Source organism: Centruroides sculpturatus, unplaced genomic scaffold, assembly GCF_000671375.1.
Source record: "Centruroides sculpturatus isolate CEXI.00-Female unplaced genomic scaffold, Cexi_2.0 scaffold56, whole genome shotgun sequence".
Taxonomy (NCBI): Eukaryota; Metazoa; Arthropoda; class Arachnida; order Scorpiones; family Buthidae; genus Centruroides; species Centruroides sculpturatus.
In genome coordinates, this window is record NW_019384586.1 from 1,233,739 (window position 1) to 1,247,688 (window position 13,950).

Consider the following 13,950-nt stretch of genomic DNA (forward strand, 5'->3'; position numbering starts at 1 on the left):
AAAATAATTTCTTTTCCCGGGATCCCGGGAAATTCCGGGATGAGATAGTAAAATAGAATTTTATATGAATAAAAAAGATCATACAGGAATATCATAAATTTGAATAATTTAATTTATTTTCTAGTAAGTAACTAAAAGTGTAGGGCCAATCTCACCCATACCGACATGTTAGGCTCAAATAATTTATGTTCTCCTACATTATAAGATGAAAGTAAAATAAAGCGTTTCATTGGGAGTTTTAATGATTACAAAAAAAATACTAATTTATTTCTAAAGATGAAATAAAAAATACACTAAAGTGCGATGAGTGATACTTACTTTCAGTGAGTGCTCTGCTGTTCAATGATAGATTCTGTTCAATGATCTGCTGTTCAATACATAGATATTACATGAACTAACAAATAGAGACTTGTAAAACATAGGTAATAATATGCAGCATGAAACCTCAAAATTTCTCTCTTAGGTGAGTCTTCAAGCTGCAACTTTTCGTATAATAAATAATAGAAAGAAAACCTGACATGATAAATTATTATTGAAATGCGAGATTTCCCGGGATTTTTCTCGTAGGGAATAAACGGCGGGAATCCCGGGAAAGAAACCCTAACTGACACGCTTACAGTAGACCCCCTATAACGCAGTAGATACGTTCCACTTTTTATGAAATTCATGTTGTACGAGTCACTTAAATACATGAGCCAATCACAGCCCTGCACGTGTGCAGTTTAGGGACTATGGCTGTTTGAAAGGTTTTCTTCCATAAAATTAATCGATTCTAGACTAATTTGACTCAACATTTCCAAAACACACATAATTTTTTGAAAATAATCCATATAAACTATGCTACAAACAAAAAATTGTAGGATTACTTACTGAGTGTGCACCATTCGATGACGCCATTGCTTAAGCTTGTTTTTGTTGCAGAGCGGCTCATCGAACGGCGGGCGCGTGTTTCCTGATAAGTTATTTTTCTGCAAAAAATTCGCTGAACTTTCGAGACATCATTAATAAAAATATAATTTTTATGGCCGTTGAATAATAAATGTTTTTCAGTAGGTCCAGTTCTCGTTTAATCTCAACGGTTTGTGCAATATCTGCTATTGGTCCAGATTTGACCAATCCTGCTGCAACACTAGTCGGCGATGATATTTTACCGTGTTATACGAGTCTCTTTTAGCGTGTCAATGAACACAATTGCAATTTTTTCACCGTGTTATATGAACCCGTATTATAGGGAGGTCTACTGTATTTAATTTTTGTCTTGTTTTGGTTGCTATGCCTTGATTCTGGTCCAGCATAGTACATAGAAACTGGTGTCAACTGAGTATAACTCACTAAACCCAACATATAAGTGAAATATATAAAGTTTTTAACTTCACATTATTTAGAGTTTTAAATATTACTAGAGCAATAGATGTTAAGTCAAAAAGTAACTTAAGTACCACATTCAATTATCCAAAATTATTGGCTTCCAACTTATCTATATATTTGTATAATAAATATTATATACAATATATTTATACGACATATAAAAGTTTATTACAGTCGACCCCCCTATAATTACGGTCCCAATAATTACGATTCCTATAAAACTACGAAAAAATTGCTACTGGTATCTGTAAAAAATAGTAAAAGTTCCCTATAAACACCTCAAACGTCATCGGGCAGCCGAACTACTTTCCCACCGTCCGTAGCGCCATGCTACGGAGAGATTTCTATCGTCTGGACAGTATTATATAAATTATATATAAATTAGGTACTGTATATATAATTATATATTAACTTATTGTAACTTTGTTATAATTAAATATATAATTTCCGCCGTCTAGCGTGGCGCCACGCAACGGAGATTTTTACGCTAACTATCGTCTGTCAGTATGTAANATAAAAATTTGTAAAAGCTAATAATGAATAAAATTACCATTAAGTCCAACTGTACTCAAGATATGACATACGATTTTCCTTTAACTACCAAAATCTTTTAGCATCAATCCTCTAATACATAAACTTCCCTACAAAATTTCAGACATTTTCAACATAAAACACAGGAGATATTAAGCTTCAAAGAGGGTAACAAATTGTATCACACACACTCACTCACTAACATCCATTCATACAGAAAAACCTGTAAATTTTTTTGCATTTCTCAACATTTTAAGATCCCAAGACGAAAATATTAAAACCTTGGGGGGGGGTCTTATTTGAACCAATAGCCATACTTTCCTCTGTTGTATATAACAGTAGTAAAAACTGTTTATAATTTTATATAAATTTTCCTATTTTATCAAACTTACACAAAACTCTGCAATGATAAATTGATAATAGGAGGGCATGCAGTACCTCTAGTGGAAAAAATTACAAAATTGGTGACAAGGAATGGGGCATAATGAGAAGGCTTATTTATTCTTTGTAGGCTATGGTATATACAGAGTGCATACATGTGCATTCGAAATAGCAAGCAATGCATGATACACTTTGTGAAATATTGTAAATTTTCCTAAGTGCCAAGATAGATTTTAAGTAAGAGTTGCCAAGCTATTGTACAAATCAGTTTCTCACAATGTAAGCAAATTTGAAATTTTCTATTATATGAACAACTTTTAATTTCTTTTTTTGTAATTTAAAGAAATCCTTACCTTCTGCAAATAATTTCTTTCCAGCTTCTGTTTCTTTCTCATCATCAGGAAGCATTAGATACTTGTGGAATTCTTTAAATCCTATTGACTGGAAGATGCCGTAAGTGTAATCCGGCAGACTAATAATTAGAAGAATCACATTTATTTTTGTAACAAAATGAAGTAACTTACAGAAACATTCTTACATGTTATTGGATGTAGTATAATTTCTGTAGTCTTTGTAAAAACCCTGAATTTCCTCGATCAGTCCCATTTTAATCATGTCATCCACACGGGAATCCAGGCGCTCGTTCAAAACTGACAGTTTATACGTTAAGTAAACATGACAGACAATCGGATAAAGTAATGATAATTAGACTTTACCATTCTGTTTGCACTGTATAAATAAAATGCAAGTATTCTTAAATCTCAGTGGTCCCCCATAACAGCTACTTCCGCTTTCGGTTTTCTGTTCTTCTAAAAGTTGGCTGTGGGTGACACCCTGCTGTTGGTAAATTTGAAGACTTCTATAATTAAAAATTTACAACTTAGTAATACATAAATACTGTAATAAATGCAACAAATATAAATTATAATACAATCAAATGTTGGGTTTTGAACACCATATTTGTCCCAGTTGCTATACAATAATTCTGTTGTCGAACAAGCTACTTGACAAGAGCTGACCAAGATTAAGAGACACAGATGGTCAAATCCCTGTACTTCCCTGTGCCAAAGAAAGTTGATGGCTGACCAATCAACAATGAAACTACCAATTCAGAAGTTAGTGGCCATGTTTCATTAGACATCATGACATGAACCATTGACAATGTTGTTATTCAAATTAGATTTCAATGCACATGCGAGTAAGATACTACTTCCATTTAATGGTACATGTCACAACTGAATTTAAATCAAATTATTTAATAAAAACACCATTAATTGACATTTGCATAATACAAATGACATCCACAAATCTGTGCTAAATGTGCTTGACTCAAATTAAATAACAAAAAATTTATATATATAATATTAATATTTATTAATACTAGGTAGCCAGTTAATTAAAACTAAAAATAATAATTTAAACTGATCTTTACACCAAAACCGAAACTAAAAATAAAATTGAAATCAAATCAATTGAAATATGATTTCAAAAAGTGTGGATAAGGTACTTGTCAGACTTGATAGACTGACTGGATTATTTTTCATCTTGGCAGAGTTAAGTCTCTTTTATAGCACTTCTTTGTAAAGTGTTAGTTTCAGGTTTCAGTTGGAAGTGACAAAACATTTTTCTTTTAATAAATATAGGTATAGATATAAATAAATTAATATTATATTTCTTTTATAGTCATTTATGCATAAAATAGAGCTAAAAAAATAAAAATAAAAATAGTTATGTTTTGGAAATTGGAAATGGATGAATACATTTTACATTGTTTCTTATGGGAAAATTTGTTTTGGTTTGAGAACAACTTTTAGGAATGAATTAAGTTCATAAACCAAGGTGACTTTATTATAATATTTAGAAATATCATCAATTGAGAAAGTGATGATGTTTTATGTACATTTCACAGAAATAGAAATATAACCGACCAATCAAAAGAATTCATATACTGAAAGTCTGAAGACAGTCATGCAAAACTTGCTGTATAATGTACAATGATATATTTTTAAAAAACACTAATGTTATTTTAAATAATAAAATCATTGTACAGTTTAAATATACTTTTCCAACTTGTTTCCCTTTTAATATAAAATTATTCCATAAAAAACAAACGATCAAAAACACTAGTGATTAAGCAAAAATTACCATGTAGAATGAAATATGCAATGTTTTGTTCCTATATTACAGGGTGTTTCAATGAGTATCAGCAATTTTTCCTGGAATATCTCTTGACACATTCACTAGATGGCACTGAAAGTCTCAGATTCTCGTGAGACAAAAGTAACATGTGTAGAATTGGTTTAACCACTGACTCATTAGTTTGAAATGGAGCTGTATTCCAATGTAGAAAGTTTCATTCATGAAAATTTGGTATTTACTGGGTTAAAACCCTAAGATATGTTAAGAACACTTAAGGTTTTCACCCAAATACCAATTTATCATGAAAATGTGTGAATGGTACTTCAAGAATTGTCGTAAGCTGTTTTGGGGTACTGTGATTGCTTTGATAAAAAAATTGAAAGAACTGGCAATAAGACTGATGACATGGCAAGGATGGCAACAAAACAGAAAATGGCAAGGCTGCTGGAAAACAGTGAAGTATTTCATAAGGCCATGCGGGTAGACTCATTCATATACTGAAAGTCCAAAGACACAGTCATGCATAAACTAGCAGTGCTTACAACACTAGTAGGCAGAGCTCTAACCCACTCCTTGTTAAAAATCGACAAAAACACAGAATTTCAGAAAATTAAGAATACAGTCAACTCTCATGATTCCCTGATAATACAATAGATAATATTATCAAAGCCTATTACAGAAAACAGACAAGGAAAGGTTTAAGAATAAAAAGGCTCAGACAAGGCTGTTCATAGCTGATGAGACAATAATTTAGCAGAATAACTGTGTTTTTGTTTGGTTCATTGTCACTTTTGCCCCTCTTCAGTCTGTTACATAGGTTGTATCTTGTGGATACAACCTATGTAACAGACTGAAGAGGGTGAAAGCCCGAAACACAGGATTAAAAGGATACTTGGATACAGGATTAAAAGGATACCACTATATGGATTAAAGTTGATGGTGAAATTATTTGCCAAGTGTCAATAAATTCACCAAGTCCTGACATTGAACCAAACAAAAACAAGAAGAAAAAGAAGACACAGTTTCGACAAATAAATAAAACAAGAATAACTGTGTGTTAAATGTTTTGGACTCAGAAGAGTAAAAAGTTATCAGTTATGACTATTCTTCGTAGTGACGAGGACAAAGAGCTTTTAAAATTGGAAGTATATGCACTAAAAGCTTTCTAAAAAATGGGAAGAAATTCTTATAAATTATAAATCAGATCCATTAAATGACCACTTTCAGTTAGAATAAAGAAGCATTTTAGATCAACTAATTCTGATTCTAATACTCTGGTTGCACAATGGGCATGTGATTGGGAAGTTAGAGTATTCTAAGATTTCCCTGTTCTTTTAAAAGAACCAGAAGGAACATTTGATTAAGTTTATTGAACAAAATTTACATTTATTGCCTTTCTAAGTCTTTAAATGTTATCAACAGTAATGACATAATAGCACATAACTAAGCTTGAAAGTTTGTTTTAGACTGCATAGACTGCACACCATTAGTAAATAAATTGTTAGCGTAAGTAGTAAGTGATTAGTACATGTTTAATTGCATGTAATCTCAACCAGCACACTTTGAGAATAAAATTCATACATCATGATATATTTATTCTTTTTCAAATTCAAAAATTGTTATTTTCAGCTCTTGATCCATTCAATGTTCTAAAAGTTTGTAAGGGGCCATCCATAAATTATGTAAGGTATTTTGAGGTGGGTGGGGGGGTCACGGATTTCTTACAATTTTTACTCGGGTAGGAAGTAATAGATCTCATCTTACGTAATATTCTTATTTTTTGATCTCATTGAGTGGTGGCATTTTGAATCTGGCTTCAATTTGGCGATTTCTATTAAGAATGCTAGTTGTCTCGTGTGACGTGATAGAGTAATAATGCTAGCAGATTCACGCTATACCTATTTTTTGTAATGGGATAAAGGCCATGTGGTGGTTTCTCTCTCTCGTTTTTTATTAGAATAAGTGCACCACTCCTATGGATGTATAACACTAAGAATACATAAACCAAAATATATAATACAAAGTGAACATAAAGTTATTATTTGGCTTTTAGTGAAAACTAAAATGTAAAACTAGAAATTATAAATAGTCTTTTCTTCCATATTTTTTGAACATAATTGTAAAAAGCACGAAACAGTGATTTCTGAACAAGCTTATCGAGTGGATATGACCACCTGAAACCAAGCATAAAAATTTCTAATTTCAGAATAGATCTATCTTGATCATAAATTGGACAATGATAGATCATATGGTCCACAGTGTCTAGGTTTTCAGTAGAGCAAAAGCAAGAAGCAGTTTCTGCCTGGTTATACATCATAAGGAAGCTTCTAAAATTACCATGCTCAGTAAGTAGTTGAGCAGTAGGAAATGTTAAATCTCTAAGTGGTGATGAGAACCTACATTCAACACTAGGAAAATAAAGTCTTGTTATTCTACCAGTTTTACTGTTCAACTACTTTTACTGATTCCACTTTTGTATAGCATTGTCTTGAATATAATTTTAAGGCTGCTAGCCTATGTGAGAGAGGGATGCAAGTGTAGTCCAAATCAGTGTCCTTTGCAGCTGACTTAGCCTCAAAGTAGGCTTTTTCATTTTCTAGTATACCAGTATGGCCAAGAACAAATATAGAAGTTATCTTATTTACAAGATTTTTAATATGGTGCTGGATATATGCAATTTTATTGCTATTGCAATTGGGATTTAATAGAGCTTTCAGGACAGACTGAGAACCACTGTAAATGTTGATAGACAGTTTTGTTTGGTAGTGAAGTAGCCCACTGAACAGCTTGGTAGTCAGCATCTTCTTCAGCTTGATAGATGAAGGTATGTGGGAGGTATCTGTACCTTCTAACATATTTTTGGCAAAATATGTCAGTTTGGAGGAAGATACAGATACTTGAGCTGACAAGAAGGGAGCTTTTAGACCCATCTTGTAGATATTAATGTCTGCGTGGTTATCCATGGAGGAAGCAGATGACACCAAATAACCTTGTTTACAGGATGATGATCAAAGATTGTAGGGTAATTGCAATGTTGTAGCATATGAACAGCCATAGATAGGAGTAGAGATCATTGTTGAGCCTTGATGTTTGTAGTTCTGATGTAATAGTTTAGAACCTTTTCTACAATACATAGTGGCAAAGGACGAAGTTTCACTAGTATCAGAGGCATTAATAAAAACAGTTCTGCAGCACTTTGAAATTCTGACGGCAAACTGGCTTTGAAGAGAGATTAACTTACTTGCTACTGAATTTTTACCAGTTACATGACCACAGCCAGAGGCCTCATAGTAGTATTGGTTGCATTGCCCCATTTTACATGCTTTATTATTTAATCCCTAGGTGCACATAGCATATTTTAGCAGCATGTAGTTTACATCTTGGCTAAGGCCAAAAAAATAATCAATATGGCAATGGAATGTGGTTTCTCTCTATTCTCTCGTTTTATTTTGTATGATGTTTCTGTTTACATATGCACTATCTAGTTAATCTGGCAAAGTTTTTTGTGTCTTTTGTGAAAATTAAAATTAATATAAAAATAAATATTATGACATTATTATTATTAATCAATCAGATTGTTAATACAGTAGAGCATCGATTACTCGACCCCCCAATTAACCGTCACATCAGTTAACCAACCGTTATAGTTGGCAAATTTCAAATGTTCGCTAGTGATGTGGCGCTACAATATTTGGGTATGTCTTGGCTACTTTAATATTATTTTTGTTAAATTTTTGCATGTTTTAGCTGGCAACACTGGCTCAACCATGAAAGGGAGGCCAGTGTTTAAACGAGATTTAATTTTCTAATTATGAGTGGTTGTTTGTTTTGTGAGCAATAAAATAATTTAAAAATAATTTTTAACAATACAATAGCAACGATTATTATTATTTTTTAAAATTTTGTTATGTTTAACATCGACGAAAATTAAACGCGAAGTAGGTTAATAGCGATATACTAATATACTAATTATATGGGATATACTAATTTACTATACTAATGTATTTTTTTCATTCTTTTCAGTTATCCGACCAACCCGTATCCTCAACTGAGTTGGATAATTGATTTTTTAATTACAGTAGAGCATCAATTATCCAACTCAATTGGGGATGCGGGTTGGTCGGATAACTGAAAAAATCGGATAACCGAAAAGAATGAAAAAAATACATTAGTATAGTATATTAGTATATCCCATATAATTAGTATATCGCTATTAACCTACTTCACGTTTAATTTTCCTCGATGTTAAGCCTATCAATTTTTTTTTAAAATAATAATCGTTGCTATTGTATTGTTAAAAATTAGAAAATTAAGCCTCATTTAAATACTGGCTCCCTTTCATGGTCAATCCAGTGTTGCCAGCTAAAACACAAAAATAATATTAAAGTAGCCAAGACATAGCCAAATATTGTAGCACCACATCACTAGTGGACATTTGAATTTGCTGACTAGAATGCGGTCGGTTAACCAAGGTGACAGTTAATAATCGGGAGTCGGATAATTGATGCTCTACTGTAAAAACAAAATCACAATAGTGGTTATCAAATTATATCAAGCTGCAACTGACTCATATTAACATTTCAATACATATAGTGTCCTGATTTTTAAAATTATAAAACTCCTATTTGTATTATAATATTTTAAGTTTTTATTCAATATAAACAGAAATTTCAATAAATATCATAACTCTTAAAATGAATTTTATTTATTTTTGACATTTAAGTTTGAATAACTCAAAATAACTTTAAATCTTGAAACTGATATATAGAAAATATTTTTATAGCTTATCAATTCAAAACTTTTAGCAAATATATAAATAAACTGAAATAAAGGTTAATAAAGGTAAAATTAATTACAAAAATATTAGTGTATGATATGGTTTACTAAAAATAAATATTTATATAACTAACTAACTATATGACAATTTTAAAAATTAGTATTTATTCTATTTTGGATATGTAAAAAGTATTTTCATTAAAGAATTTTAACTCCTCCCTCTTGAAACATTTTTATATTGGAAAATTTATTTTGGAAAAATAGTCCACTTGAATTAAAAATAAACAATGATGGATATTCAATTCTTTGATAGATTTAAATGTGAAATGAAAATGTTGAGCCAGTACAGTCAATAAATAAAAATTAAATAAGACAGTACAGTCAAAAAATAAAAATTTGATGATAAAAAAAATTGTTCATGACAAGATTTAATTATACTAGATCTATAAAGTATTTGCTGCTAATAGTTATGATTTTAAGAGTTAATGTTTCATTCAATGAAATTAACATATATACATAGTAATTTAGTGGGTATTCAACCAAGTTTATCATTTACGTGATTTATATGTCAAGAAAAAAATGCTAGTGGTAAATATTTTCAGGCAACTAATCAAATATTTGTAAAAAGGTCTCAAAATAATTCCAATGTATTAAAATGCACCATTGTAAATATAACTGTTAAATACACTAAATACATTAAAAGTATCTATTTCTGTTGTTTTTTAATGTAAACAGCAAATTTTAGCTGAAAATATTTTATCCATGCCACAGAGAGAAAGAAAAATATTTGACAAAGAGTGAATAATGGCAATGTAATGTAAATTCTTCTAGGGTATTTGCAAAAAACTTCTTGCATGAAAATAAACATTAAAATTTGTTAATGAGGATTTCATCTTCAAATGCACATGTTTAGAACATGTTGATATTGATATTAGCAGCAGCAGCAGATTCATATTACTTTAGGTTAGTCAGATGGTTTGCCATTAGTTTATTTTTAATTCAAATAGACTAAATATAAAATTTTTTTATATGTATAAAATATTTTTTAATACTATATATGCTGACCAATAGGAATATTATCTGTAGTTTAGAANTGTGAATATTCTTCAGGAAGAACATAAGATCAGTCTCGAAGAACTTTGTCTCCAACTCAATACCGATGTGGAGTTTGTAAGTGTTTAAAGAGAATTCTTATATAATATTATGAATAAACTCATACATAATATTTCTTTCGCGTTTTATTTATTAATTATCTTAAGGAAACGTTCAAGTTTTCTAAAACTTTTTACATAGTAATTTTTTAACTATATGTTATAGGCTAATTCGTTTTAATTAGACATAACACTATATTAAAATGCCAAAAAGTTATTTAATGAAATCCAAAAATGTCAATTCAGAAAACCAGTTCTTTGTATGTACTTGTGTGTACCACGTTACTTCGGAATCAATTACTTTTAATAAGTGAAAGAAAACATTGAGAAACTCTCAGAAGGTTTTGCAATAAAAAGTTTACTTGGCCATTTATACGAGAAAAAGTTATACGAAAATGAATTATGTAAATGGAAAAAAAACTGGAAATTTTACTTTGAAAAAAGCATTAAAAATCTGTAATACATAAAAATTCAGAAAGTAAAATATAAAATTTAAATCCGTAAAAATTTTCAAGCACGTTATGGTAAATAATTCTAAATACAGTATATCGGTTTAATATATTTTCCAATTTAAATTTTCCGCAAGCTTAAATATTATCTCATTAAAATTTTTAATGGAAAAGAATGTATATATACAAACATATATATGTAAATTTCTCTTCGTAGTGTTTTTCATTGAAAAATTGCACAAACTTTAATTATATTCATAACTGATGACAAAGGATATTTAATTGCGTTCAATTAAAATTTACTTCCTTTAATTCATTCGTTAATGGTTCTGATATGCAGAAATCTTACAACAGATATTGCAAAATTTAAAATAAACATATTTTTTACAATTTATTTAATTAAGTAAACAAATTTGCGACAAAATCAGTTCCTTAAGATCATGTTTCTAATCTTTCCTAAGCATTGTTAAAATAAACCTGTTATTATTCAATTTTATAATAATTTATAATTTTTAGGGTTTGACTGAAGAAAAAGCCAAACAAATATTTTTACGAGATGGTCCTAATGCATTAACTCCACCAAAACAGACTCCAGAATGGGTAAAATTTTGTAAAACTCTCTTCGGTGGTTTTTCTATGTTGTTATGGATAGGCGCTATTCTATGCTTTATAGCTTATTCTATTCAGGCTTTATATAGCGAAGACCCCGAAATGGATAATGTGAGTGATATTTTAACATTCAAAATTTTATTACTTTAACCTCTAAATAACGATTAACATTCTGTATTCTGTATTTTAAGCTTTATTTAGGTCTAGTTTTAGCTATTGTGGTTATTGTAACGTCAGTTTTCTCCTATTATCAAGAATCTAAAAGTTCTAAAATTATGGAAAGTTTTAAGAATATGGTGCCTCAAGTAAGAAATATTCCTAAGAAATTTTTATAAATTTATAATTATTATTAACTTTATATGAATTTTAGTATGCTCTAGTAATCCGAGATGGGAAAAAATTAACCTTGCCAGCAGAAGAAGTGGTTGTTGGAGATCTCGTTGAGGTAAAAGGTGGCGATAGAATTCCTGCAGACATTAGAATTGTCTGTGCACAATCATTTAAAGTAGATAATTCATCACTGACTGGAGAGTCTGAACCGCAAACGAGAAATTCAGAGTGTACTCATGAAAATCCACTTGAAACGAAGAACATTGCATTCTTTTCAACAAACTGTGTCGAAGGTATCTTTATCTGTTAAATAACGCACCTAATTATCTGAAAATAATTTGAAAACTACGCAGTTATAAAAATGTAAACAATTTGAAAGCCGAGTTAAATGAGAAGTTTTGAAGAAATATGAGAATATGCATTTGAATTTTCTTAATTTCTTCAAAATTTTATAGAGTAATCTCTGCACTTACTCTCCCAATTTGATATACAAGTATGTTAACTTCCAAACGATTCTAAATATTTAAAAGCTTTGAGAAATTTGAATATAAACAAATAAATAAAAAATGTTAATACAACTAAGCCTTAACATTAAAATAGTCTTCAGTTATCAAGGAAACACCTAGAAAGCTTTACTGGACTGCAATTTTCAAATTGTAGACACACACATTTCCACCATTATCCATCTGTCTTTGTATGTCTGTCCTTCATTAATCTCAAGAACGGAATGAAATATGTGAAAATTCAGACCAGATATGTTCTGTAGGACCAGAGGTCCCAATCTGGATCAAAAGTCAGGTGAATTCAATTCAAAATTTTCTCAAGAACAGAATTAGATAGATGACCATCATGATTTGATTGTTATGAGGAGAAGTATGATGTACAGGAATAAGACACTACTAAATTTGATATCAGGTATGGAAAGCTTAGGGACCAATTAACTATATAATCTGACTTCCAGTCTGAAAGTCGGGTTATTTTTTTTTAATTAAATAATTAAAAATTGTAGACAGGCATTGTGATGATATCACAATAAACAATGGCTCATTTTCAAGTTTGTTTCTATTAATTTCACGATTAAATTATGAAATATTTAAACTGGTCATTTAAACAGTATTGCAAGTGATTAATTTTTTATTTTGTCTATAACTAATTTCATCTGTTTATGTAATTGTTTAAAAAAAACTTTAATTAGCTAATAAACATAAATTTTTTGTGGTTTTGAATAATCAAACTTAAACAGCCATAAAATAACCATAAACTAAACAGCATTGTTCAGTATATGATTATGTTCAGTTCATATACTAAACAACATATTAAAATTAAATATTTTGGGGCTATAAATTACACCATAATAAGATAGGACAAAGAACTCTAGTAACAAGCAGTTGATCATAAAATTAAGAAAATCAATTATTCAAATTACACTCACTATCCAATTAATCATTTAGTTTTGTACATGATTTATATTTTGAATACTTGTATTATGAATATGCAAGTAGGACTTGAAAAAAAATGGCATTATCATTCACTAAACCTTTCAAGTAATACATTTTCATAAATAATAATTTATTATTGATAAGTATTTATTTGATAGTTTTACTAACATTTGAAATTTTCATTTTTTCTTTTTCTTTTAGTAAAAATTTCATAATATAGCTATCTTCAAATTTATTAAATTTTGACACCATACTGTAAAAATTAGAAACATACTGCTTTTTGAAATAGCCAAATCTTTAACTATATGTAAGAAATATTTTAGGCCAGTTTCAGCTTATGTAGAATACTTGAAATTGAACTGAGATTCTGAACATCTGAAATCTAGGAACTTATTTATGTAAATTAAACTGATTAGTTACATAAAATAAACATTTTAAAGATTTAGCTAACTTAAAAAGCAGTTTGGTATTCTATTTCTTAATTTAGCTATTTTAAACCAGTTTTTCACTGATTTACTGATAATTCTTGTAATTCTGATAAAATAAAAAAGTTACACAATTTTTAAAATAAAAATCAAATACTTTAATTCATTAAATTTATTATGGAATCATAAAATAGAATTTATAAGATTGCCGTCTATGATTCTACAATGATTAAAACATGAAATTTATTTAGTTTTAAATTAACAACTTAATTATTAGTGTCTCTTAAGAAATATTTAATTCAAAGAAAACTACAGTATTTAAATTAAACTTCTTACTTTTTTGATTCTGGAA

The 13,950-nt window shown here is 29.5% G+C and overlaps 1 protein-coding gene and 1 long non-coding RNA gene across 2 annotated transcripts; one reads left to right on the forward strand and one right to left on the reverse strand.

Annotated features, from left to right (window-relative positions):
* Window positions 1-2,631: 2,631 nt before the first annotated feature.
* On the reverse strand, window positions 2,632-3,182 carry LOC111624594. The gene is made up of 3 exons (XR_002756606.1): window positions 2,997-3,182; window positions 2,819-2,930; window positions 2,632-2,752 (listed from the first exon to the last, which is right to left on the reverse strand). It is a non-coding gene; the product is annotated as an uncharacterized LOC111624594 (long non-coding RNA).
* A 4,055-nt stretch (window positions 3,183-7,237) lies between these two features.
* LOC111624604 (sodium/potassium-transporting ATPase subunit alpha-3-like) lies at window positions 7,238-12,125 on the forward strand. Its single transcript, XM_023367495.1, has 5 exons — window positions 7,238-7,243; window positions 10,282-10,365; window positions 11,312-11,515; window positions 11,596-11,709; window positions 11,775-12,125. Exons 1-5 carry the CDS (start codon window positions 7,238-7,240, stop codon window positions 12,042-12,044), a joined length of 678 nt encoding a protein of 225 aa, XP_023223263.1. The 3' UTR covers window positions 12,045-12,125.
* The last annotated feature ends 1,825 nt before the right edge of the window (window positions 12,126-13,950 follow it).